Source organism: Macaca mulatta, chromosome 2 (assembly GCF_049350105.2).
Source record: "Macaca mulatta isolate MMU2019108-1 chromosome 2, T2T-MMU8v2.0, whole genome shotgun sequence".
In the NCBI taxonomy this organism is placed as follows: domain Eukaryota; kingdom Metazoa; phylum Chordata; class Mammalia; order Primates; family Cercopithecidae; genus Macaca; species Macaca mulatta.
In genome coordinates this window covers 53707401-53734346 of record NC_133407.1, presented here as the reverse complement: position 1 = coordinate 53734346, position 26946 = coordinate 53707401, and the positions used below count along the sequence as shown (strand labels likewise).

At 38.7% G+C, this 26946-nt stretch overlaps 1 protein-coding gene and 1 pseudogene across 3 annotated transcripts in view; both read left to right on the top strand.

The window, feature by feature from the left end:
• The window catches only part of ERICH6 (glutamate rich 6), a 46389-nt gene that overhangs the window by 3587 nt on the left and 15856 nt on the right, over positions 1–26946 (top strand). For all 3 annotated transcript variants that reach the window (XM_077991575.1, XM_001107825.5, XM_077991574.1), the window contains 8 exons: positions 899–990; positions 16050–16112; positions 16389–16444; positions 16550–16666; positions 20164–20262; positions 21471–21628; positions 21863–21933; positions 23893–24038. In XM_077991575.1, the coding sequence (XP_077847701.1) occupies positions 899–990; positions 16050–16112; positions 16389–16444; positions 16550–16666; positions 20164–20262; positions 21471–21628; positions 21863–21933; positions 23893–24038 (802 nt within the window). The remainder of the gene's footprint in view (positions 1–898; positions 991–16049; positions 16113–16388; positions 16445–16549; positions 16667–20163; positions 20263–21470; positions 21629–21862; positions 21934–23892; positions 24039–26946) is intronic.
• Positions 6779–9093, top strand: LOC710401 (WD repeat and SOCS box-containing protein 2; annotated as a pseudogene).

The window sequence follows — 26946 nt, the reverse complement described above, 5'->3', positions numbered from 1 at the left end:
TTGTTCTCTGATTGTTGCTGTTCAAAATCATTTGGTTTGTTTTTTGTGGTTTTTTGTTTTTATCTCTTTGAGGGCAGTGTTCTAATGTATTGAAGTTCTCCTTTGTTCTTTGTATTATTTTTTCTTTCAAAGTCAGTTGTTCTGTTTATTTCTCTTGCTTTTTCTCTTCAATGCTACTGATTTTTCTTAAGTGGTAATCCTTTGTTGCCCATTTATATTTTTAAATGAATGACTGATATATAGCTAGAATGGAATCCTTCCCTAGCTTAGTAGTTCTGTTTTCTGACAGAGCTTGCATGGGAGAGTCTGCTATGATCCCTGTACAGGTGGGTGGGGCTTATTAGAGTCACTTCCTGTGGAGTGTCTGGGCAGGGAGGAGTCAAGTTGGGAAATCCTACTATTACTAGAGTTAGGACAAGGACACTTCAGTGTATGGTCGTGGTTTATTTGTTTGTTTGTTTTTGAGACAGAGCCTTGCTCTGTCTCCCAAGTTGGAGTGCGGTAGTGCAATCATGGCTCACTGCAGCCTCCACCTCCTGGAGTCAAGCCATCCTCCTGCCTCAGCCTCCCAAGTAGTTGTGGCTACAGGCACGGAACACAACACCTGGCTAATTTTTTTATTTTTTGTAGAGACATGGTCTCACCATGCTGCCCAGGCTGGTCTTGAACTCCTGGGCTCAAGCTATCCTCCCAGCTCATCCCCCACAAAAAGATTTGATGCAAACACACTGAGTTAACTTTACTGAAGAGATAAGAATGGAAGAAAATATTTCAAATAAAACAAAATCAGTATTTTCTATGTGCATTAATTAATGGATTATTAAATGTCCTATATTTAGAAGACCTGCTAACAACTATAGAGGTATACTGAAAACTAACATTTTTGTCAAAATTTCAGAAATATTCATCATAATTTGTCTCCAGGAATTCCAATATCAGTACAAACAGAAGAAAGCTGGCTCCAAGATTTGTTGGGTAAAGTGCAATCAAGTGAGTAGTTTGACTTCTTAGCTTTTCCTGGGAGGAGGGATTGCATATTGGAAGTATCAGAGGTGTAGAAGGCCAGTAGAGCCAGATTTTAATCCCAGCCCCAACACATACTAACCTTGTGATGTTGGGCAAGTTGCTTACCCTCTTTGAGCCTTACTTTCTTTATCTCTTGGTAATAGTCATACTGTCACAGGATTCTTATGAAGATCAAAATAAGATTAAATATTTTCAGTATTCAATAAACGGTAGCAATTATGTTCACATCAAGAAATAATCTGCCATTATATTTTTGATACATATCTTTATTTTTATTATAAAAGTAACATATGCACACTTTTTAAATGTCAAATCACTGAGAAGTAGACAATGTAATAATTAAAATTTTAACTTTTCCAGTATATTTCCTTTCATCTTTTATATTCACATTTTATTTTAATTATTTTTTATTTTATGTCATTTATTCATCAAATGCTTACTGAGTACCTACCATTTGCCAAGCACCTACCATTTGCCAAGTACCTATCATAGGTTTAGCCTGTAATGGGGTATCAACAGTGAAAAACACAAACAAATCCCCTGTCTCAGTGATATTAACGTGTGGGAAGTGGAGGTGATGGTGAGAGCAATAATATATAGAATAAATCAGTAAATATGTAAAACATTAGATGATGTAAGTGCTAAGAAGAAAAGTAAAGCAGGGAAGGGGGTGGAAAGTGTCGGGGGTTGGAGGTAGGGTGCAAGTTTACACAGGGTGCCTGTAGAAATCTTTCCTGAGAACCTGAGGTGTTTGAGCAAAGACCTACAGGAGGTGAGAGAATGAGCTAGGACAATCTCACAGGAAAGGTGTTCCAGGCAAAGGAACAGCAAGTGCCTCCTTCTAGAACAAGAGGCCTGTGTGGCTACAGTGGAGTAAGCAAGGAGGAGAATCTTAGGGGATGAGGTCAGAGAGATCTGAGGACCAGATCTTTCTCACTGGGAGTGAGGTGGGAAGTTGCTGCAGAATTTGTGCAGAGAAGTGATATAATCCAACTGGCATTTTTAATGACTGCTAGCTACTGAGAAAATATGAGGGCAACAGCCCAGAGATTGAGCCCTGCAGCACTCCATTGTTAAGCTGGGGACATGAGGAAGAAACTAAGGAAAAGCATCCAGTGATGTAGAAGAAAAACCAGGAAGTGTCCTAGATACCAATAAAATTTCAAAGAGGCAGGAATGATCAACAGGCTCAAATGGTACTCAGAGGTTAGGAAGATGAGGACTGAGAACTGACTACTAGATCTAGCATGTAGAAGTCATTGGTTATGTGGATAGGACCAGCTTCAGTGTAACTGTGGGGATAAAAGCCCGATTGGAGTGGGCTCAAAAGAGAGTGAAATAAGTGTAGAATAGAAATGGAATCATACTCCACAGTCCCATTTCATTGCTAAGCTTTTAATGGTACAATGGTGTAATTAAAACATCAACATAGTCTTATTTTTTAAAAGTCAAAAGATACAAATGAAACAATAGTTTCTTTCAACTATTACCCTCAGTTTCAGATGTCACCACTATTATCATGTTGGTGTGTATCTTTCCAAATCTTTTTCTAAGCTTTTATATCCGTATAAAAGTGTAGTAGTGTGGCCGCTTTTGTTTGCTGCTGTTATTTACATGAATGGTATCACACCGAATCTGTTGTTCTACTTGCTTTTTCACTTAATTGGCCTTGAAATTTTTTACCAGTAAATACAGGTAAAAATTATTTGTAATTGTTGCATAATAGTACATAGTATAGATGTACAATTATTTATTTAAAGATTCCCCAACTGATGCGTAAAATTGTTCCTAGATATTCATTTCCACAGTGTTACAGTAAGCTGCCTCCTCTTTGTGTACACACCCGAGTATTGCTCTAAGACAGATGCCAAGAAAGTGGGATTGTTAAGTGAAAAGTTACACATTTTAATCATCACCTTCCTAAAGAGCTGACCCAACATATGCTTCCATCAAAAGGGTTGTTGAGACCACCCTTTTCCTACCCTTTCCCATATAAGATATTGTAATTCTTTTAAATTTTTGACAGTCTGGTAGGTGGAAATGATTATTTTATTTCTTAATTATTATGATTATTGCCAAGGTTGAGCATCTTGATACCAACATATTTTTTTTGGTTACTCGATTATCTTCTTGGAATTAAGCAAACAGTGTTCTTATCTTTTGCCCATTTTCCCATTGGGTTGTCTTGTCTTTCTTGATGTTTATTTTTTGGCGGCTCTTTACATATCTGTAATACTTCTTTGAATGTTGTATATGTTGCAGATTGCTCCTCCTAGTTTGTCTTTTACATTTGCTTGTGGTCATTTTTGTTATATATAATTTTAAATTTGATGTAAGTAAATCTTTTCCTTGTGATTCTCACATTTTGTGGTTTAAAAAGTATTTCCCTAATTCAAGAATATACGTATATTTTCCTACATTTTCTTCTAAAACTTCTAGAATTTTACTGTTTATCTTTAGCACCTTAATCAATATGGACTTCACTTTTGTGAATGGCTTAAGAAAATAACCATTGTTTTTCCCCCAAATTTTGTCCCTATACTACTCCTTAACCAGTCCAACCCTTCCACTCTGCTTCCACACACATACAAATATTCTGTTCCACTGAACTATTGGTATTTTCCTATACCAATATCACACTATCTTAATTTCTATGGTTTTACTTATTTAATATATGATAAACCAATCTCTCCCCTCCTTATTCTTTTTCAAAATACTATTCCCAGTTATTCTTGGGCACTTTTTCTTCCAAAAGTATTTCAGAATCAAAATTCCATTGAAAAATCCCACCAAAACTACATTGACTATGTAGATTAATTTGTGAATAATTGATACCTTTTTAATATTAAGTCTTGCTTTGCCGGAACCTAATGTACCTCTCCATTTTTTTTATGATCTTCATATATATATGTTGTATATACTATATATATGAGCCTCATAAAGCTCTTATTAGTTTATGCTAGGTATTTTATAGTCTTTCATTGATGTAACCAACCATTGGGATCTTTTTTCTTTTTTTGAGACAGAGTCTCGCTCTGTCGCCATGCTGGAGTGCAGTGGCGCGATCTCGGCCCACTGCAACCTCCACCTTCCAGGTTCAAGCAATTCTCTTGCCTCAGCCTCCTGAGTAGCTGGGATTACAGGCACAAGGCACCATGCCCAGCTAATTTATATATATATATATATATATATTTTTTTTTTTTTTAGTAGAGACAGGGTTTCATTACGTTGGTCAGGATGGTCTCGGTCTCCTGACCTCATGATACGCCCACCTTAGCCTCCCAAAGTGCTGGGATTACTGGCGCGAGCCACTGCAGCTGGTCAGAATCTTTTTTTCTATTGTATTTTCTAATTGGTTATTGTCAATCTATAGGAAAACTATTGATTTCTATGTATCAATCTTGTATCTGACCCCCTTGCTGTCCTTCCTTATTCATCCTAGTAGTTTGTCAGTTGAAAGTCTAGTGGACAATTACATTTCATGTGAATAGTGGCAGCTTGTTTGTTTGTTTGCGACAGAGTCTCGCTCTGTCGCCAATAGTGGCAGTTTTATCTATTCTTTATTGGTTTTACTTAGCAGTTGTTATGGTCTAAATGTTTGTGTTCCCCTCACATATTGAAACCTGATCACTAATGTGATAGTATTAAGAAGTGGAGCCTTTTGGAGATAATTAGGTCATGAGGATGCAGCCCTCATGAATGGGATTAGTGCCCTTGTAAAAGAGGCCCCAGAAAGCTAGTTCATTCCTTCCACCATGTGAGGACACAGCTATAAGGCACCATATATGAACCAGGAAATGGGCCCTTACCAGACACCAAATCTACCAACACCTTGATCTTGGACTTCTCAGCTTCCAGAACTGTGAATATAAATTTCTGTTGTTTATATAAGGTACTCAGTTTATGATATTTTGTTACAGCAACCCAAACAAACTAAGACAGAAAATTGCTGCCAAGATGTGGGGATGCTGCTTATGAACCGAAACGTATCTGAGACAGGTTTCAATCAATTAACAAATTTTTTTTGCCATGGTTAAGGACATGCCCAAAAGAGATTTAAGACAGAGTCACTGAAATGGTCTTTGCCTTCCTCCAAAGATGATTTTGAGGGCTTCAGTATTTAAAGGGGAAAAGCAGGCCAGAAGGAAAGGAGGAAGGAAGTGGCAATCCATGTGTTGCAGGAAAAAAGGAGCAGATAGGGGAATAGTCAAGTATGTATTCATCTGGCACTCAGTAAATCAGCACTTTATATAAGATAAAGTGAACATAGAGTAGCTACCCATGGAGATATTTAGCCTTTTATCTGTAGCTGTCTGCTTAGAACAAAAGAAAGGGTGGTTTCTTGCATGACTCAGATTTTAGCTTAATTTTTTCCTTGTGGCATAGTGAATTGGGTTCCTGAGTTTTTATTTTCCATTCACATTTCTTCTCCCTTTTCTTTTAAAAATGTTTCATCTTTCTGAAACACACCAAAAAATAAATAAATAAATTTTAAAAAATAAAATTTCTCAGAGAAAGCATTTTAGAAAAAAATGAGTCTGGTCTCAGGTTGTTTCTAATCTTTCATGGCTAAAACGGCTTTAGCAGTTTGTGAAGTCTCATGTCCTGTGAAGAAAAAATAGGGGAGGAAGGGAGAAAAACAACAACAAACAAAGGAACAATCCTGGAAAACTGCTATAGGCCACATTACTCTGAAGTCCATACATCACTAGGCAGGTATGAAAGTGGCTTATGTGTGTAAATAAGGTTGTTGTTATTTTCTTCTAAAGTTTAAGTTTTCTAGCTTCAGTTTGCAGGGCTTTACAAAAGCACAGCTTAGTTTTCAGTGACTCCCAAATTGGGGAAAATGGGGGAGAAAAGAAGGAAAAAAATTGAAAACATTATTTTGAAGATTTGTAACCAAGAAAAATTAGAATTCAGTCCAAACTGTAGAAAATAATAAACATTGAAAAACATTAGTCAAAACAAGAATCTAACAAGTATACTATAGGTTTGGAAACATAATTTTTCTCTCTCCAGTTTCCCTTTTTACTAAAGACAAATCCTAATTATTTGTATACAATGCAGCAAGAATAATTATTTTTACATAAACTTTTAAATTGGCTTAGATGCAACTTTTGTTCTGTAGAAACAATCTCGGATAAGACTTTTTTTAAAGTTGAGCCCAGCCATGGATTTGTACCATCAAATACTATGAGTTGGGTGATCCTCTCTCCTCTTGAAGTTCCAAGATAAAACTTGGGGGTCCTAGGCCTGTCAGAAAATGACATTCTTTACTTACCACAGGTCAGGAACTCTGTACAGGGACTGTATGGACAAGTATGAGGCCAGTTTTCCCAAAGGGCTTTTATTGGATCCATAAGTCAAATTCGATTCCTTAAGGAAAGCACACCATTCCAGTCAAAGCCTTGGTAAACCAACCAGTTTCTCCAATTGTGTTCTGTCATAAATGAAAACAGATTCTTATTGCACTTATACAAATAACTGTATTGCTATAAGTTAAGAATGCTCACAAATAGTTTCCAAATTCTGGAGAAATCAGGTAGAAAACAAATGCACTCCAAATTTTGTTCTTAGGAGTGTACTTTACTCAATTGTTAAAAGCTGTAAATAGCTTAAAAGTTTTCTTGAGTCTGAAAAACAAAACAGAGGATCAGCAACATTTTAAGCAAAAAGTTAAAAAGATTACTTCGGACGGGAAGCTGCTGATGGCCTCTCTGGGCGGTGGCGGCAGCCAGGCCAGGGTGGGTGGCGCAGGGATGGCATGAGGGCCCACAGCCCGGGGGGCTGAGGCACCCGCCACCTGCCACGGGGGCCACGCGTCCTCCATGGAGGCCGGAGAGGAACTGCTGCTGCTGGCCGAACTCAAGCCCGGGCGCCCCCACCAGTTTGATTGGAAGTCCAGCTGTGAAACCTGGAGCATCGCCTTCTCCCCAGATGGCTCCTGGTTTGCTTGGTCTCAAGGACACTGCATCATCAAACTGATCCCCTGGCCACTGGAGGAGCAGTTCATCCCTAAAGGGTTTGAAGCCAAAAACCGAAGTAGCAAAAATGAGACGAAAGGGCAGGGCAGCCCAAAAGAGAAAATGCTGGACTGTGGTCAGATTGTCTGGGGGGTGGCCTTCAGCCCATGGCCTTCCCCACCTAGCAAGAGGCTCTGGGCACACCACCACCCCCAAGTGCCTGATATCTCTTGCCTGGTTCTTGCTACGGGACTCAACGATGGGCAGATCAAGATCTGGGAGGTGCAGACAGGGCTCCTGCTTTTGAATCTTTCTGGCCACCAAGATGTCGTGAGAGAGCTGAGCTTCACACCCAGTGGCAGTTTGATTTTGGTCTCCGCGTCACGGGATAAGACTCTTCGCATCTGGGACCTGAATAAACACAGTAAACAGATTCAAGTGTTATTGGGCCACCTGCAGTGGGTTTACTGCTGTTCCATCTCCCCAGACTGCAGCATGCTGTGCTCTGCAGCTGAAGAGAAGTCGGTCTTTCTATGGAGCATGAGGTCCTACACGTTAATTCGGAAGCTAGAGGGCCATCAAAGCAGTGTTGTCTCTTGTGACTTCTCCCCCAACTCTGCCCTGCTTGTCACGGCTTCTTACGATACCAATGTGATTATGTGGGACCCCTACACCAGAGAAAGGCTGAGGTCACTCCACCACACCCAGGTTGACCCCGCCATGGATGACAGTGATGTCCACGTTAGCTCACTGAGATCTGTGTGCTTCTCTCCAGAAGGCTTGTACCTTGCCACGGTGGCAGATGACAGACTCCTCAGGATCTGGGCCCTGGAACTGAAAACTCCCATTGCATTTGCTCCTGTGACCAATGGTCTTTGCTGCTGCACATTTTTTCCACATGGTGGAGTCATTGCCACAGAGATAAGAGATGGCCACGTCCAGTTCTGGACAGCTCCTAGGGTGCTGTCCTCACTGAAGCACTTATGCCGGAAAGGCCTTCGAAGTTTCCTAACAACTTACCAAGTCCTAGCACTGCCAATCCCAAGAAAATGAAAGCGTCCTCACATACAGGACTTTTTAAGCAATGCCACAGCTTGTGTTTCTTTGTAGCAGGGTAGATAGTCCTGTCAAAGGGAGGTGCTGGAATAATGGGCCAAACATCTGGTCTTGGATTCAAATAGCATTTCTTCGGGATTGTGAATAGAATGTAGCAAAACCAGATTCCAGTATACTAGTCATGGATCTTTCTCTCCCTGGCATGTGAAAGTCAGTCTTAAAGAAAGAGATTCCACTTGCATGGCAACAGAGCTTTACCTTAAATCTTTAGTCCAGTTACGAATAGCAAGTGTTGAACTCTTTCTAGTCGTTTTGATTCAAAGTGCAGTTACTGATGTTGTTTTGATTATACAAGTAAGTAGGCCTCCAGAGCCTCTCTAGTGGCAGAGCAGCTCACACTCCCTCCACTGGGAAGGATGGCTTCTGCCTAGTACCTATCCTTGTGTTACTGATGCAGTGGTAGCATTGGTTCAAGTTCTCTCCTGCTGTGATCAGAGTTGCTTCAACGTTAGCCAAGTGCTTTTCTTCTTGGGCTCCCTTCTGACCTGCAGGACAGTTTTCCTCGAGCCATTTGGTATGAGGTATTAATTTAGCTTAACTAAATTACAGGGGAATCAGAGGCCATGCTTCTGACTGATCCACACACTATTATTGGCTTTTTTTTTTTTTTAAACAATGGTGTGCATGTGCAGGAGATGACAAATTTGTATGTCAGATTATACAAGGATGTATTCTTAAACTGCATGACTATTCAGATGGCTACTGAGTTATCAGTGGCCATTTATCATCACCATATTTATTTGTATTTTCTCAATAGTTTTGGCCAGACCTCAACAGATGTTAAGGTACAACTGTGTTTTTCTCGATTATCTAATAACCGTAGTACTTAAATTGAACAGTTGCAAAGATGTCTTAATTGTGTAAAGAATTGGTGTAGTCATGACTTTAGCTGATACTTTTATGTACAAGATCTATCTCTGCTGTTTAACTTCATTGGATTAATCAGCTGGTTTCAACTCTACTGCAAAACAAAAATAGCTCCTTAAAAGTACTGTTCTCCTTCAGTGGCATGTAGTTATCTAATCAAGACACCTCATTCAAACAAAACCTGCCTTAGGAAAATTTAATATATATTTAATTATTTTAAAAGAAATACAACATCTTATTCTTTAGCTTTCTTAATCGGTGCTTTATGGAGGCCAGTGTAACATTACATGACTCATTGAGAAAGTTGAGGAATTTCCTCTACCACCTTTGTTGCTTGAAGAAAAACATGTCTTTTCAAAATGAAAGGATTTCATTGAAGGAAAGAAAAAAAAGATTACTTCAGACTTCTCTTAGTCTATGCAGTTAATTCCTGTTCTGCTTGATATTCATGAATATTTCAGCTTTCCATGAGTCCTGAAAGCTTTTCCTCTATCCTGATGTCACAGTCTCTGAAGTTATCAGAAACCTGCATTTGAGAACACCTGTTAAGAGTTTTATAGCTGATTATAAAACCAGCTATAAAACTTTGGTGCTTCTAAAGAGCACCAAAACAAGATAACAATTGCCTAGGGATGACAAAAGTTTTAGGGCAGCCATAATTAAAGACACAATTGACAAGAAAATTTGTTACCTCTGTTGTACACAATAATATAACATAATTATAATTATTACTGATAATGTACATTAACTCATATCAAAATGATAGGAGTTTTCCATAATTTTGGAACACATACTAATAGCATATTTATACAAATACAGGCCAAAGAAAACCAAACATCATTTTATATTTGACAGTGCTTCCTGCATAATTTTTATACCAAATAAGCCAAATATGTCATTTTTGGACTTTAAAGAACCTAATATCTTAAAGGATTAATTAGATCAGGAAAAGACATAATTTATAATTTGATTTGGAAAGTTTGTCAATTATCAAAGGTTTAAAACACTTGATATCACAAAATAGGATCACAGGTTATTGTAAAATAAGTCATTTCATTTAACCAAAGTGATAACTCAAGGATTTCAAAAAAAAGAGCAAAAACCTTCATTCTTTGAGAGAAGAGACTTAATTTTCCAAATTATAAGCCCTAATAAAGACAACATGAAGCCAATTAAATTTGTTTTTCAAATTTTTATAAATAATCTATAAAATTTTAATCTTGACCATAAGATAGAACTTCCATAGCCTTTTGTAACCTTTATAAACTTTATGAAGGAATTGGTTAATGCTTCATGAAAACCTTGTTAAACTGACACAGGTGCCTATATGCTAGTCTTATATCAGTGTGCTTTTGACATTGATGATTAAAGAGAAACTGAACTTATTTTATCCCTCAGAATTGGCCCTTATAATCTCACGGGCCCATCACTTCCATGACAGTCCCTGGGCCTTGAGAAGTGGAATAGCTTTAATTTCTGGCCCTTTGTCTCAGGAATGCAGTTTATTTTGATTGACATCTTCTACCAGGCCTGAAGATGGGGCCTTAATTGCTGTCAGTGTTTAAAATTCAGCAGGACTTGGTGTCCTTTTTAGACAGAGTCAAAGCCCTGTAACTCAATCTCACAAGTACTTTAAAAGTGCATACAGAAGGATACACAGATGTAATAGCCTTAATTTTTTTAAAAAATTTAATCTCAGCCTTTTTTCCTAAGCAAACCAAAACTTAATAATAATGTGACAACTTGATTATATAACTTTTTTTAAAGAAATCCTCTTATCATGACTTACACAGACCATTCATGACATGATTGGACTTTCTGGTTTGTCCTGAATATCCCTCTCTCTTAAACAATCAGTCATTCTACTCTAGGACTAAATTTACCATACAAGATTCTTTCTTTCTCATTGAAATTATTTCTCTTTAGGCTTTCTTACAAAAAACAAGCAAACAAACCTCTTTATTTTTATAACTTTCTTTACATCTCTCTTATTTCCTGGTTCCTTTTACATTGTTTAATACATGACCTTTAAATAAGCTTTGAATTAGACAAAAATTATTCATTTTTTTAAAAAGGACACCCTTTTTTTAAAAGAATATTTTCCTACAAATATATTTTTATTGGAAAATACCCAAAAAATGAAATATCTATAATTTAACTTTAGATTCTAAATTATGATGAATTTGTCTACAAGTATTTATCCCATTACATTTACCTAATTATTTTAATTGTTTACCTGGATTATTTATGAAAACTGTGATAGTCATCATTTAAAGTTATGGAACTGCCATTGCAAAATTGTAACTGAGACAGTGAAAAAGATTTGACCCAACTGATTCCATCTTGCTTTTAACCTCCAAGCTGTCCTTGTTCATTCCTGGGCATAGGCTGAACTAGCTTTGGGAGGAACTTAGTTTATAATTTAGCTTTGAAACAAAGATGATAACGGTCCTTTCCCAAAACAAACCTTACTGCTTGTGGACCAGACTGCCTAAAACCACAAGATTAGAAGTTATGGTAATCTTACTAAATTTAAGATGTAGCTATTTTTTATTAAATCAATATCAATGTCTTACTTATTAAAGATTATACAAGCAAAGATCATTTTGTCTTGGGCTGGGTTTATAGTTTTGTAACCCCTATGTCAGATTTTGACATCTTATAGTATTTGGCAGGGATAAGTATGAAATTGCTTGATTAATAAATGCAAACAAAAATGTATGTTGACAATTCTTAAGACATTTCTAATATTACTTTACCAATAATTGAAAAGCTAGTTTATTTATTAAAGATTTTACTGAAGTTATGTAAACTTGAAAAAGCGTTTGACTAGTCTTTTCTTTTTTCCTGATAAAGTATTCGATTCAAGTGCTTTTATTTTTCTTTAAGCCAATTAATTAGTGTTGTTTTATATCTTTTCAGTAATGAAACATTGTGTACAAAACACATGCATAGATATATTAGGCATGCCAATAGAAGTACATCTTATAGATTAATGAAAACCTTTTTTTTTCCCCTATGTTAGACATTCAGATTCTTGATAACCTATTTCACAACCCTAGGCAGTTTTCAGCTAAATAGACTTAAATTTGCATATTAAAGGAAACAACTCATGTGAATATCAAATGGCAAAATTTATATCATAACATATGGAGAGAAAAAGTCTGGTGTGCTAGAGGGAGATTAAAGATGGATGCCAAATCAAACATAAAATTATAAAAATATTTCATAGTTTTGTATAAGGAGACCAATTTTATTTAGACAGTGACTACCTATCTTTTAACTGGATTGCTGAGCTCTAGGCAAAGCCCATGCCGAATCCTGGGTTTCCAAAAAGGGAGAATTATTATGAGGCTAGACCACATCATGTTTTCACAGTGCACGTAAAAAAAAAAAAAAAAAAAAAAAATTTAAACGAAGACATTTCTAAGTGCCTAAACTACACCTTTCTTTAAAAACCCAAGAGTAGCCTCTGTTGCAGTAACTATATTAGTCAATAAATCAGGTAACAATACCAAAGAAAGCAGTTTAAAAGCTGAACTGAACTTGTCTGTTTACACTCTTGGAGTTCCCATAGGGAAAAACAGCGTTCTCCTCCAAAGGGAGTCTGGTACCTTCTCTGTTTTCTTTAAGGAACCCTGGGCTATTATAAACTATTTTAGGCCGCTCATGCAGCACAGGATACAAGAGAAAGGAGAGACAGCAGAAGTAAATGAAGAAAACAGAATTCAGTTAACTGAGAAGAAAAGCACTTTTGCTCAAAAGAAAAGGGACAAGATTCTAGGAGGAAAAAAAATTAAAACATGAAGGCCTTTTAAATACAAACACACACAAGCACACATACACACACACATCTTGGATGTTAGCTTTTAATTAAGCTAATTTTAACCACTGAGCTTCTTTTAAAAAAATATTTTAAAATCTCATTACCATATTTCAGCTAGGAAAAATTACTGCTATTTCAGAAGTACCAAGTATCAAACCAGAAAGGGCTTGATTTAGGAACAAAACTCAGGCTGTTGTGGTGGAAAAAATAAGGCAGAACCTTATCTATGGAACTGCAGCATGAGGCAACAACCACTACTTTTGGTTTGGCCTGGCTAGCAAACAGGTGGCCTCATTATGTAAAGATATAAAATATATGTTATATAAAAGATATATGTTATATAAAATAGTTACCTGCCTTCCAGTGTCATAGAAGCAGGACAAAAATGACTTCCTTGTGTTAGAAGCAAGTAAAACTTCAAAAAAAGAGAAGTTGTACAGCAAAATAAACTTTGGATCATGACCAAACTTGAGATCAGGGATTCTCTGGAGGGGGTGCTTCCAAGCCTCAGCAAATTGTCCTATTGGTTTGAGCCATACAGATAGCTCAAGCTAGTACCAACCACCAATAGAAGATTTGTCAAATATCAGGGATACCTCCACTCAGAATTCCTCTGTGGTTACCAAAATGTGAACCCCGAAAATCTGAGACAGGCCTCAGTTAATTTAGAAAGTTTATTTTACCAAAGTTGAGGATGCGCACCTGTGACACGGCCTCAGGAGGTCCTGGCGACATGTGCCCAAGGTGGTCAGAGCACAGTTTGGCTTTATCCATTTTAGGGAGACATGAGACATCAATCAACATATGTAACGAACATTGGTTTCGTCTGGAAAGGCGGGACAACTCAAACCTAGGAGGGGGCTTCCAGGTCATAGGTAGAGAAGAGACAAAAGGTTGCATTCTTTTGAGTTTCTTATTAGCCTCTCCAAAGGAGGCAATCAGATATGCATTAATCTCAGTGAGCAGAAGGGTGACATTGAATAGAATGGGAGGCAAGTTTTCCCTAAGCAGTTCCCATCTTGACTTTTCCCTTTAGCTTAGTGATTTTGGGGCCCCAGTATATTTTCCTTTCCCATAAGCTACCCAGTTTAGGGCATTTCGTTATAGCAGCCCAGATGAACTAAGACAGCAATGTATCATGGACATCTTTCCATGTCAGGAATGATTGACCTAATTCTTTGAAATTACTGCATAATATTTCCTCATATATAGTTATTGTGACTTATGTAATGCTAGACATATTGGGGTTGTTCTTGTTTTGTTTTTTTGTTTTTTTTTTCTTTTTGAGCTCTTCCCTATAACAAATAATGTATTAGTAAAAATCTTTGTGCATTAATTTTTTAAAATACCTGTGCCAGCATTTCTGTAGATAAAGATGCCTGAAACATCTTTAAAATTTTTTCAGATGATCCACGTTGTCCCCCACCTCCCCAAAATAGATCAACTTCTTTTTTTAAAAATTTATTTATTTATTTACTTTTTGAGACAAGGTCTTGCTGTGTCACCCAGGCTTGAGTGCAGTGGCATGATCTCAGCTCACTGTAGCCTCAACCTCCTGCTCAAGTGATCCTCCCACTTTAACCCCCAGTAACTGGGACCACAGGCATGCACCATCACAATCAGCTAATTTTTTTCATAGAGACCAGGTCTCAATGTTTTGCCCAGGCTGTTCTCAAACTCCTGGACTCAAGTAATATCCCCCACCTTGGCCTCCCAGGGTTTTGGGATTACAGGCATGAACCACCACACCCAGCCTGGATCAACTTCTGAAGCATATCTGTCTCCAACAGCAGCCCTTGCTCTCCTGGCTTTGCTAAGAAAATAAGTCCCTTGCACTTAAATAGCCTCTTTACTTTGCCTCTGTCCCATTATAGGTTGCTCGCATTAGTTTTTCATCATTCCAATCCCATCTGCTTTAAATCTTCTAGACATTTACTCAAAGTTGCTGATTCGTGGATGGCCTTCTTCCCCATTTCCAGTGCTGCTCTGGAATCTAGATAGAGTAATCCTGGTGGTTTACTTCACTGTCTTGAACTAGAATCCTCAGCACCCTCCTACCTAAAAAATCTCATGAAGAATAACAGACATACAGTAGATTGATTGTACTTAAAATAAGCAGAAAATAAAAGGATATGCAAAGCATGATTATAACCAAGGAAAATATTAATCTGTAGCACAATAGTCCCCTCTTATCTACAGTTTCATCTTCTGTGGTTTCGGCTGCCTGCAGTCTGAAAACGTTAGTGGGAAATTTCTGAAATAATCAACACGTAACTTGTAAATTGCATGACATTCTGAGTAGAGTGATGAAATCTCTCACTAGCCACTCTGTCCTGCCTGGGACATGAATTATCTCTTTGTCTGTTGGAGTCACTTAGCAGCCTTCTGATTATCAGATTGACTATAGTGGTATTGCAGTGCTTGTGTTCAAATAACCATTAATTTCTTTTTCTTTTATTTCATTTTATTTATTTTGAGACAAATATTTGCTTGGTAGCCCACGTTGGAGTACAATGACACAATCTCAGCTCACTGCAACTTCTGCCACGGGTTCTACAGGTGCCCGTCACCACACCTGGCTAATTTTTGTATTTTTAGTAGAGACAGGGTTTCACCATGTTGGCTAGGCTGGTCTTGAACTCCTGACCTCAAGTGATCCACCCACCTTGGCCTCCCAAAGTGCTGGGAATACAGGTGTGAGCCACTGTACCTAGACCTCAGTTTCTTAATCATGGCCCCAAAGCTCAAGATAAGTGATGTTGGCAATTTGGACCTGCCAAAGAGAATCCATAAAGTATGTCCTTTAAGTGAAAAGGTAAAAGTTATTGACTTCATTTAAAAAAGAAAAACATAGTATGCTGAGGTTGCTAAGACACATGGTAAGAATGAATCTTCTATCTGTAAAATTGTGAAGGAAAAATAAATTTGTGCATAGTAGGGTCTGGTATACCTGCAGTTTGAGGCATCCACTCAGGATCTTGGAATGTATCCCCCTGCAGATCAAGGGGGACTACTGTATTCTAGGACTAGAAAGGAAGGGGAAACATTTTAAAATGTGATACATAGAATGCTAACTTTCCTTTGTTTATTCCTTATTGTTGGCAAAATATTATTTGGAAAAAGAGACAAAAGATTAAAAGACAAAAGAAACATAGTAAGGGTACTTATTTTTCCAAGAGATGTATATTCTTTTATATTCAGCTTCTTTTCTACTTTGTCGGATTGATGACACATGTACACTGTTTTCACAGGGAAGAAAACAGCCTCTAAAGTGAAGAAAGCTGAACCTCAATGTCTGGCATCTAAGTTAAGAGGTAAATATATGTTTGGCATCATCTCCTTTTGCTGGCAAAGGTAAACTACCAGTAGGGAATCATCTGAACTTGCACAGAGCCCATCTGCTTTGAAAAAGGACTCGCCTAAGAACAGGTGTAAGAAGGTGGCAAAAACGTCAGGGTTCAGGGCATCTGAACAGTGTGTGTGTGCTAAGCGAGGAGGATGATAGTGGGTGTGAATCCCCAAATTACAGAAGTGGAATGCACTGCACAAAGGCTTTAAACATTTCTTATAAATCTATTCTTTCTCTTCAGAAAAATGGGTAATTAATCCAGAAGAGCCAAAACTAAATATTTTGTATGAGCTGGAGGTAAGAAATGTTTATCATGCTAACTAGTACTGTTCTCATAGTAAAAATGGCTTATTCAGTCTTCAGTTATTTCCCCTCGCCACCCCTTTCTCTGTTTACATTTAGTTTAAGGAAGACTTCATAACACTATTCGAGCCTTCTCTAAGAACGTTACCCAGCATTGGACCACCAACCATTCTGGCATACAAAGAAGAGAGCTCCAATTTAGACATTAACTTCAAGGTGATTTTAATTCATGCTTTTTATTATTACTCTTTTAAAATGACATTAAAAAATAGTGATTTGCACAATAGACAGTGAAAAGGCTCTAAAAGGAAAAAAAAAAAGCCAAAGAGCTCAATTACTTAGAATAGCACTTACAGTGACTGTGTTAGTTGCCTAGGGCTGCTATAACTAGTACCACAAACTGGGTGTCTTAAAACAACAGAAACTTACTGTCTTGTAGTTATGGAGGCTAGAAGTTCGAAATCAGTGTTTTGGCAGGGCCAACATATAGGGGCAAATCTTACCTTCCCTCTTCCTAGCTTGTGGTTGTGGCAGCAGTTTTGGCATTCCTTGGCTTGCAGCTGCATCACTCCAATCTCTGCCTCAGTTGTCACAGCATCCTCTCTGTGTGTCTGGGTCCAAATGTCTCCCTTTTCTAAGGACACCAAGTCCAACTGGATTTGTGCCCACTCTAATGACCTCATCTTAACTTGATTACATTTGCACAGACTATTTCTCAATAAGGTCACATTCACAGGTAGCAGGAGTTAGGACTTCAATGTATCTTTTTGGGATACACAATTCAACCCATGAGAGTGGCCGCAAAGCTTGGAAACAGGCCAGACGCAGTGGCTCACACCTGTAATCCCAGCACTTTGGGAGGCTGAAACAGATCACTTGAGAACAGCCTGGGTGACAGAGCGAGACCCCCTCTTTAAAAAAAAAAATTATTATTATTTCATTATTATTTTTCGAGACAAGGTCTTGCTGTGTCACCCAGGCTACAGTGTAAGTGGCACGATTGTGGTTCACTATAGTCTCAACCTCCCAGGCTCGAGCAATCCTCTCACCTCCACGTCCCAGGTAGCTGGGACCACAGGTGTGCACCACTATGCCTAGCTAATTTTTAAATATTTTGCAGAGATGGGTCTCACTATGTTTCCCAGGCTTATTATTTAAAAAAAAAAAGAAGAAAAAAAAGAAAAAGAACAAAGCCTGAAAACATGGGTGAATATTTGCCATATTTGGTCATGTGAAGGGACCAGTTAATTCCTGTACTTGAAGGGCAAGAGAAAGGTTACCTCAAGTAATTCCAATAAGATGGTGCAGCACCACACTGCCGCTAGAGGGGTGAGGGACTGACTGGTGGAATGGTTGTTTCCAAACCTGGATTGGATGCCATGGCCATGTGGAGAGAACTGCTCACTCCCCAGATCTGAGAACCCTTGATGACTTCTTCTTGGGCATAGTAAAGGTGCAGGTTTTTTCATTAACAATAAGGGGCACGAATCATGCAAGGCAACACATCATGGATGCACGTGTAGAGATTAGTGGAAATGCCGTATGGATGGGCTGAGGTGGTGTTCATTGCTATTTTGTACAGCACATTGAGCTATGAAATCTAGTGAGGGGAAACATTAAGTATATCATGTAATATAATATCTATAAACATTTACTCTTTATATTTACCCAGGTCACTTTATGGTCACTCAACAGACTCTTCAGGCTGAAATTCTTTTTTCTTTTTATTTATTTATTTAAAAGATGTGGTCTCACTACATTGCCCGGGGTGAGCTGAACTCCTGGGCTCAAGCAATATCCCTATCTTTGCCTCCCAAAATTCTGGGATTACAGGCATGAGCCATCACTCCTGGCCCTGAGATTCTTTATTTAAATGTAGCACCTTCCTTTTTCTGCACCACAAAGGCTTGTATCTAGGGATGTCTCTGAGGTTATACTCTCCTCCCACAACACCCAGAGATGGGTCTTACCATGGGAAAGGCCTTGCGGCTTCTCCCCCAAGATGTCTCTAAACTTGGACGAGATTGGCGCTTGGACGAGGCTGGCTCCTCCTGCTCCTCAGCAGGTCTTTCAGGTCTAGTGTTGATGCCAATCTAGTGCAGGGGTAGCAGCAGCTGGCTTGCCCAGCTCTTCTCTCCAGCACACCCTCTTCAGGTGAAGATCCCAACTCCCCTCATGGTCTTTTTGTTTTTGTTTTTGTTTTTGTTTTGAGATGGAATCTCACTCTGTCACCCAAGCTGGAGTGCTGGAGTGCAGTGACGTGATCTCAGCTCGCTGCAACCTCTGCCTCCCGGGTTCAAGCAATCCTCTCACCTCAGCCTCCCTAGTACCTGGGACTACAGACACACACCACCATGCCTGGCTAATTTTTGAATTTTTAGCAGAGACAGGGTTTACCATGGTGGTCAAGCTGGTCTCAAATTCCTGACCTCAGGTGATCGGCCTGCCTCGGCCTCCCAAAGTGCTGGGATTACAGGTGTGAGCCACTGTGCCCAGCCTCCCTCATGGTCTTTTGAAGTATCTCCATCTTGCTTCACCCCAAGCTGAGGGCGAAAGGACAACGGACTGAGGGGTTCACTACCAAGTCCCTTGTATGGAGCAGGTTGTGAATGGCTTAGTATTGCCCAGCTCTCTTTCTCCTCTACTCCATCATTTGATAGCTATCCTAAATTTTCCTCCATCATCTCTCTAGAGCAAGACTTCCCTCTCCAAGCATTCTGCTTTTAGCAATGTGCAGTACTTACTATTGGGGAGTTTCAGTGGCCTAAATATGTTGGACCTTACTCTGGGGTAGTAAATCCCTGGCTGCACTGGCCACCTTAGTCACTTTTTAGCCCTATGTTGGGCATTTTTGCCAGTCTCAGAGAATGGTTTCCATGCCATATACAGGTGCCCTGGTGGTGTTAATAGTCTGCAAGTCATGATCTAGGTCTCTTCCTGGAGGCCTGTACTGAGGCTTGGCTACTTACCTGCTCAGGAGCCTGTGCAGTCACAGACATGACCTCAGGTCATTGACATGCCACAGTGTATCAGCTCCACATTGGGTCAGCTGAGCCCCTAACTCCCAATCTCTCCCTTGTTTTGCCTCCCCTCCTCCTCCCTGTCCTGAATTACCTTCACAATACAGACAAAATTCAGAGCTCCCACCTAGGCTCCCCTGGAGAAGGGACTGTCATTTATTTTAGAAAGTTGGTCATTGTACATGTTAACCTACATTTACTCTTTTTACCTACATTTACTCATATTACCTACATAGTAATGTCAAGGTTTTTTCTTACTTGCCACTTCTTGAAAGAGTTAACGATGTTCAAATACCTTAGATGATTTGCATAAAATCCAGTGTGTGTTATCCTTGTCTCTTGCATCTAGGTATATAATACACATTCCCCTCCCCAACAAGAGACTCTGGTATCCACAGTGAATTCATTTCTGCAACTTTCTTCTTATATGAGGGAGGCATCCCGAAGACCACACACTTCCTAATAGGCTCAGCTCTGCTCTGGGGAATTGCACCGGACAAAGACCTGCAAAACACCACCTCAGGCTCCTCAAGCCTCACCAGCCCTTAAATGGAAGTGACATCACATCCTGGCACATCTCATCACCACTGCTGTTGCATTCACTGACCGTGCCCAGGGTTGTGCTCCTGCTGCTCTCAGAGCCTCTGGGCCTCTTTGTAGGGACTTCTTTAATTTTTTCCTCTCTCTCTGAAGGATGAAGAGGAGGAGACATCACCCAAATGTGAATTTTGTGGAAGCGATCTAAGAGCATTTTTTTCTAATGTGGATGTTTGCTCTGAATCAAAGGGGCATGTAAGTTCTAAGGCAGGTTTTTATGTAGTATTTTCTCTTGCATCTTTCCCCCGCATTACCATTTTTAAAAGAGTTAGGCCGGGCTTACTTTGGAAGGCCGAGGTGGTTGGATTGCCTGAGCTCAGGAGGTCAAGACCACACTGGGCAACATGGTGAAACCCTATCTCTACTAAAATACAAAAAATTAGCCGGGTATGGCAGCGTTCACCTGTAGTCCCAGCTACTCGGGAGGCTGCGGCAGGAGAATTGCTTGAACCCAGGAGGCGGAGGTTGCAGTGAGCTGAGGTCACACCACTGCACTCCAGGCTGGGCAACAGAGTGAGACTCTGTCTCAAAAAAAAAAAGAGTTTTGTGTTAGCTGTCAGGGAAATGCAAATCACAAGCACAATGGGATACCACTTCACACCCACTAGGATGGGTATAATTTAAAAGACAGATAACAACAAGTGTTGATAAAGATATAGAGAAATTAGAAGCCACATGTACTGCTGAGGGGGAATATAAAATGGTGCATCACTTTGGAAAACAGTCTAGTAGTTCCTTGAAAGGTTCAACATACGGTAACCATATGCCATCAGTTCTATTCCTAGGTTTATATCCAAGAAAATGGCAACATATGTCCACACAAAAACTTGTACAAAAATGTTCACAGCGGCATGATTCATAATAACCAAAATATAGAAACACCCCGACTGTCCATCAATGGATGAATAAAATGTGGTATATCCATACCATGAAATATTATTCAACCATAAAAAGACATATGAAGTACTGAAACATGTTACCATATGGACAAACCCTGAAAACATTATGCTAAGTGAAAGAAGCCAGACATAAAGAGTGCCACATGTTGTATGGTTCCATTTTATAAACTATACAGAACAGGAAAATTTAGAGAGACAGAATGTAAATTAGTGGTTGCCAGAGGCTGTGAAGAAAGGAGAGGAAGTGACTGTTAGTGAAGACAGGTTTCAGATTCTAAAATTGATTGTGATGATGATTGTACAACTCTATGAATATACTAAAACAAATGAATTGTACTTTTTAAATGGGTGAATTGTATGGTATGTGAGTTATATCTTAATAAAGCTGTTACCAGAATAAAAACTTATGATAGATTGTTATCCAAACCTTGTTAGTCATTTTTATCCCCTCTAATCATCTTCATCTAGGACTGATGAGATGAAAGTAACTTCTGTGTTTTCCAGGCCTCCTGCTGTATTGCTTTCCAAAATTTGATTGATTATATCTATGAGGAACAAATAAAAATCAAATCCCCTAAAGCGGAATTAATTGCTATTGACCCTCATGCAGCCCATTACAGTGAGGTCGACAGACTCAAGGCAAAAGAAAAAGCCCTGCAAAGGTAACATTGAGCCTTTGATACCGAAACTCATACAGGCCAACTTAATCGGAGCTTTTTTTGTAAATGAACCTCAGTTTTTCAAGATATATAATTTTGAAGATGTATTTCCTAGATTCACAAATAATAACAGATCGAACAGACAAGCATGGCATTTAAGCAGCTGAATTTTGTAGTAGACTGTTTTAAGCTTCAACCACATTTCAGATTTATGCCTGATGTTTTTTAATTTTGTAGGAAACAGGAGCAACGAATGGCCAGACATTTTGCAATAATATCAAGGGAACAGACTCATTTCTCTGAAGATGGTGAGTTCATCAGTGCTGATCTCATAGACCTGCTGTACAACATCAGAAAGCTCAGATGTTTAACCAAAAGATGAAATGGGTGTATTTTAAAAATAGTATTGGCCAGGTGCAGGACGCACACCTGTAATCCTAACACTTTGGGAAGCCAAAGTGGGAGAATCACTTGAGCCCAGAAGTTTGAGACCAGTCTGGGTAAAATAGTGAGATCCCGTCTCTATAAAAAATAATAATAAGTAGTAGTATTGAAAATTTTTTATTTCTAAGTACAATATAGCCTGCATCCATCAAAATGGCTCAGAAAAGCTAGTGTTTCCAGCCATCTGGTTTTTGGAATTTTCAGTCTTCATCTCATTGTTATTATTCATTGAAATAAATTAGCAACACCTATAGAGCATTTTACAGATAACTACAAAGAGCTTTCAGGTTCATAGTCTCATATTTTATTAAGCATACTTTCCATTTTGTTTTCAAGCTTGGGTATGGAAAATCTGTCAAAAATAAGTCAACTTGGCTGGGCGCGGTGGCTCATGCCTGTAATCCCAGCACTTTGGGAGACCGAGGCAGGTGGATCGCCTGAGGTCAGGAGTTTGAGACTGGCCTCGCCAACCAACATAGTGAAACCCCCATCTCTACTAAAAATATAAAAGTTAGCTGGCATAGTGGCAGGCACCTGCAATCCCAGCTACTCAGGAGACTGAGGCAGGAGAATCACTTGAACCTGGGAGACGGAGGTTACAGTGAGCTGGGATTGTGCCATTGCACTCCAGCCTGGGCAACAAGAGTGAAACTCTTGTCTCAAAAAAAAAAAAACAGAACAGTTGGCTTATTTTCTTCATATATTAGTTGTTGTAGAAGTCGGCTCGCTAGTATCACTGTAGTTCTGGTACAGTTGAAGAAACACTGTGTTTAGAATCAGAAGTCCTGGATTTATTTCCTTGCTTTTCTCCTTACAGGCTGTCTGATTCGGGGTAAATGACTTAATCTTTCTGGGCATCAGGCTCCTCCTCTAACACCCAGAGCTACTGAAAAGATACTTAGATGGGAGCTAAGCTATGAGGACACAAAGGCATAAGAATGATACAGTGGACTTTAGGGATTCAGGGGGAAAAGGTGGGAGGGTGTGGGGGTTAAAAGACTTTACATCACTGCTCAGGTGGTAAGTGCACCTAAATCTCAGAAATCGCCACTAAAGAACTTATTCATGTAACCAAACACCACCTGTTCCCAAAAACCTATTAAAATAATAAAATAAAAATGAATAAAAATAAAAGTTGAACTGCCAAAAAAAAAAAAAAAGATACTTAGAGAGGATACATTTTTATTTATTTTTGTAACTAAATCCCTCATATAAAGTTTCCTGATAGCCAACTGTTAGAGTGTCAGTTCTACTAGAACTAAGGCCAGAAAGTTCCACTTAATGAAAATTGTCATTTTTTAAATTTCTTTCTGGTTTTGTTTTGTTTTCTTTTGTTTTGTTTGAGACAGTCTCGCTGTCACCCAGGCTGGAGTGCAGTGGCACGATCTTGGCTCACTGCAACCTCTGCCTCCCGGTTCAAGCAATTTTCCTGCCTCAGCCTCACAAGCAGCTGGGATTACAGGCACACGCCACCACACCTGGTTAATGTATGTATTTTTGGTAGAGATGGGGTTTCGCCATGTTGGCCAGACTGGTCTCAAACTCCTGACCTCAAGTAATCCACCCGCCTCAACCTCCCAAAGTTCTGGGATTACAGGTGTGAGCCACTGCACCCGGTCTCATTTTTCTTCTTTTAACGAAGGAATGTTCTCATTTTTTGACAAAGGGGAATAATAAAATTTTTAAAGATGATGAAAAATTTGAATATAAAAATTTCTTATGAATCAGTGTGTTTATATTGGAGTTTGAAATTTCATTTTAGAAAAGAGGCTTTAGAAAATTTAAAACATATATGTATTTCTATGTGATTCTTTTCCCACTAGATTCAAAGCGCTTAAAAACAATTTCTTATCAACTTTCTGTGGATATTCCAGAAAAACAGACAATTGATGACATTGTATTTGATTTTCAACTGAGAAACAGTAACATGTCCATCATTTGTTGTGATTCTCGGATAGCATGTGGAAAGGTAATGAACTTGTAATTTTTTTACTTGGTATTTAAAAAAAACAGTTTGACCTAAAATTATATAATCTTTCATGAAGCTTGGCTACATGATGCATTTAACTACTTGTCAAAAAGAATTGGTACAGACTTGGCCTTTTAACTTCTACTAGACTTTATAACAATGTCTTATGTTTGGGTTAAAGCCTTTTTACTTTAAAATGTAAGAGTTGCATATTAGAGAACATTTGGAACCCTTAGAAAATTAAAAGGAAGGGAAGAAAATTACCAAAAGTCTCAATCACTTCTCCCAAAACATTAATATTTCAATATTTTCTAGACTTGCACTGCCCAATATGGTAAAAATACTACATTTGGCTATTTAGATTTAAATTAAATTAAATTAAGAATGTAATTTCTCAGTCACACTAGCCATTCCACAAGTCTTAGGTAGCTACATGTAACTAGTGGCTACTGTACTGCAGTGATGATACAGAACATTTTTCTTGTAATCAAAAGTTATATTAGCACTGTTCTAGATGGTTTTCCTTGCATGGGTTTTTGTTAACATACTTATATCTCTTTTTTTAACTTAATTATAAAAACAAATTTTCCAAGACCAGGTACATTGGCTCACACCTTTAATCCCAGCACTTTGGGAAGCCAAAGCAGGCAGATTGCTGGAATCCAGAGGTTCAAGACCAGCCTGGACAACAAGACAAAACCCCATCTCTACAAAATATAGAAAAATTAGCTGTGCATGTTGACATGCACCTGTAGTCCCAGCTACTTGGTGGGCTGAGGCAGGAGGATCCCTTGAGCCTAGAGGCAGAGGTTGCAGTGAACCAAGTTTGTGCCACTGCACTCCAGCCTGGGTAACAGAACAAGACCCTGTCTAAAAAAAAAAAAAAAATTCATAATATATAGCTTACATTAATATTATTTTAATAGCTATATAACTTATCATGTAGTTTAACCCATTTTTCTGTTCTTGGACATACTGATTCATAACAATTTTTTGCTATATAAATGCCATTTCTTTAAATATCCTTGTATGTAAGTACATTTCTATGTAAGTATAGTCCCTCAGAATAGACTTCTCAGAATTAAATTACTGAGACCTGGTTTGTTTATCTTGGGAGACATAGAATTTAAGGGGTGAACCAGGCAAACTGGCTTGCACCTGTAATCCCAGCTACTTAGGAGGCTAAGGTGGGAGGATCACTTGAGGCCAGGAGTTTGAAACTAGCCTGAGCAACATAGCAAAATCCCATCTCTAAAAAAATTTTCTTGGCTGGGTGTGTTGGCTCATGCCTGTAATCCTAGCACTTTGGGAGACCAAGGTGGGTGGACTGCCTGAGCTCAGGAGTTCGAGACCAGCCTGGGCAACATGGTGAAACTTCATCTCTACTAAAATACAAAAATTAGCTGGGCAAGGTGGTGGGCACCTGTAATCCCAGCTACTCGGGAGGCTGAGGCAGAGAATTGCTTAAACCTGGGAGGCAGAGGTTGCACTGAGCCGAGATTGCACCATTGTACTCCAGCCTGGGCAACGGAGCAGGACTCCATCTCAAAAAAAAAAAAAAAAAAAAAAAAATTTTAAATTAATTAGCTGGGCATGGCAGCACATGCCTGTAGGCCCACCTACTTGGGAGGTTGAGGCAGGAGAATCACCTTAGCTGAGGAGTTTGAGACAGCAGTGAGCTATGATCATGCATTCCAGCCTGGGTGACAGAGCAAGACCCATCTCAAAACAAACAAACAAAAAGAATGTAAGGGGTGTCAGTAAACCCAGGTGCCTGGCAGAAGTAAATCCAAACTATCTTTGGAGGAAGGTCACTAATTCAACCTTCAAATCACACCTACAAATTATTTTTCAAGTTCAGTTACCAGCATACAGTGAAAAATAACCAAGAACACAAGAAAACTTAACAATACAACTAAAAATCCAGAGGAATAATAATCAATACGAAGAGACCTGAAAAGACTTTGGAAAATGAGGAAGTCTAACTGTGATCATGAAAATAAGAGATCAGCTTGAAGATATATGAAGGGAAGAGAAAACTATAAACTGATGTAGCAAATTTGAAATGGAAAAAAATGAACTGAAATGAAAATGAAAACTGCAACAACTGAAATGAAAAATACAACAATCGAAATTAAAAACTTGAAAGATGAGAGCTGAAAGCAGGTTAGACTCCACTAAAGAAAGAACCAATGCCCAGGAAGAAAGGTTGAAAAGAAAAAATATCAAAATTCATTATGGGGATTAAAAAAAAAGGGCAAGAAACACAAGACAGAGTGTATGGTACAAAAATAAAATGAGAAGTCTAACATGCATTTATTCAAAATCCCAGAAGGAGAGAAAAAAAGATAATCAGGCAAAGCTAATATTTTAAAGATAATGGATGATAATTTTTCAAAACTGATAAAAGAGACCCATTGACTGGTTTAAGAATCCCAGTGATCTCAAGCAGTATGAGAAAAAAAATTCTAGACATATTATAGTGAAACTGCAGAAAACTAAAGACCAAAAACAAAAAAAAAAAAAAAAAGAAAGAAAGAAAGAAAGAATTCTTAGAAGTAACAGAGGAAAAAAAGTTCAGGTTACATTTAAAAGAAAACAGACTGGCAGATAACCTCCCAACAGCAACAATAGAGGCTCAAAGGCAATGGAATGTCTTCAGTGTGGTGAAAGAAAACAATGGCAATCTAGAATTCTATACCCAGTTCAAATGTATTTCAAGAAAGTGTAAGATAGGTCAGGTGCAGTGGCTCACACCTGTAATCCCAGCTCTCTAGGAGACCAAAGCAGGCAGACCACCTGAGGTAGGGAGTTTGAGACTAGCCTGGCCAACATGGTGAAACCCCATCTCTACTAAAAATAGAAAGATTAGCCAGGCATGGTGGCACATGCCTGTAATCCCAGCTAC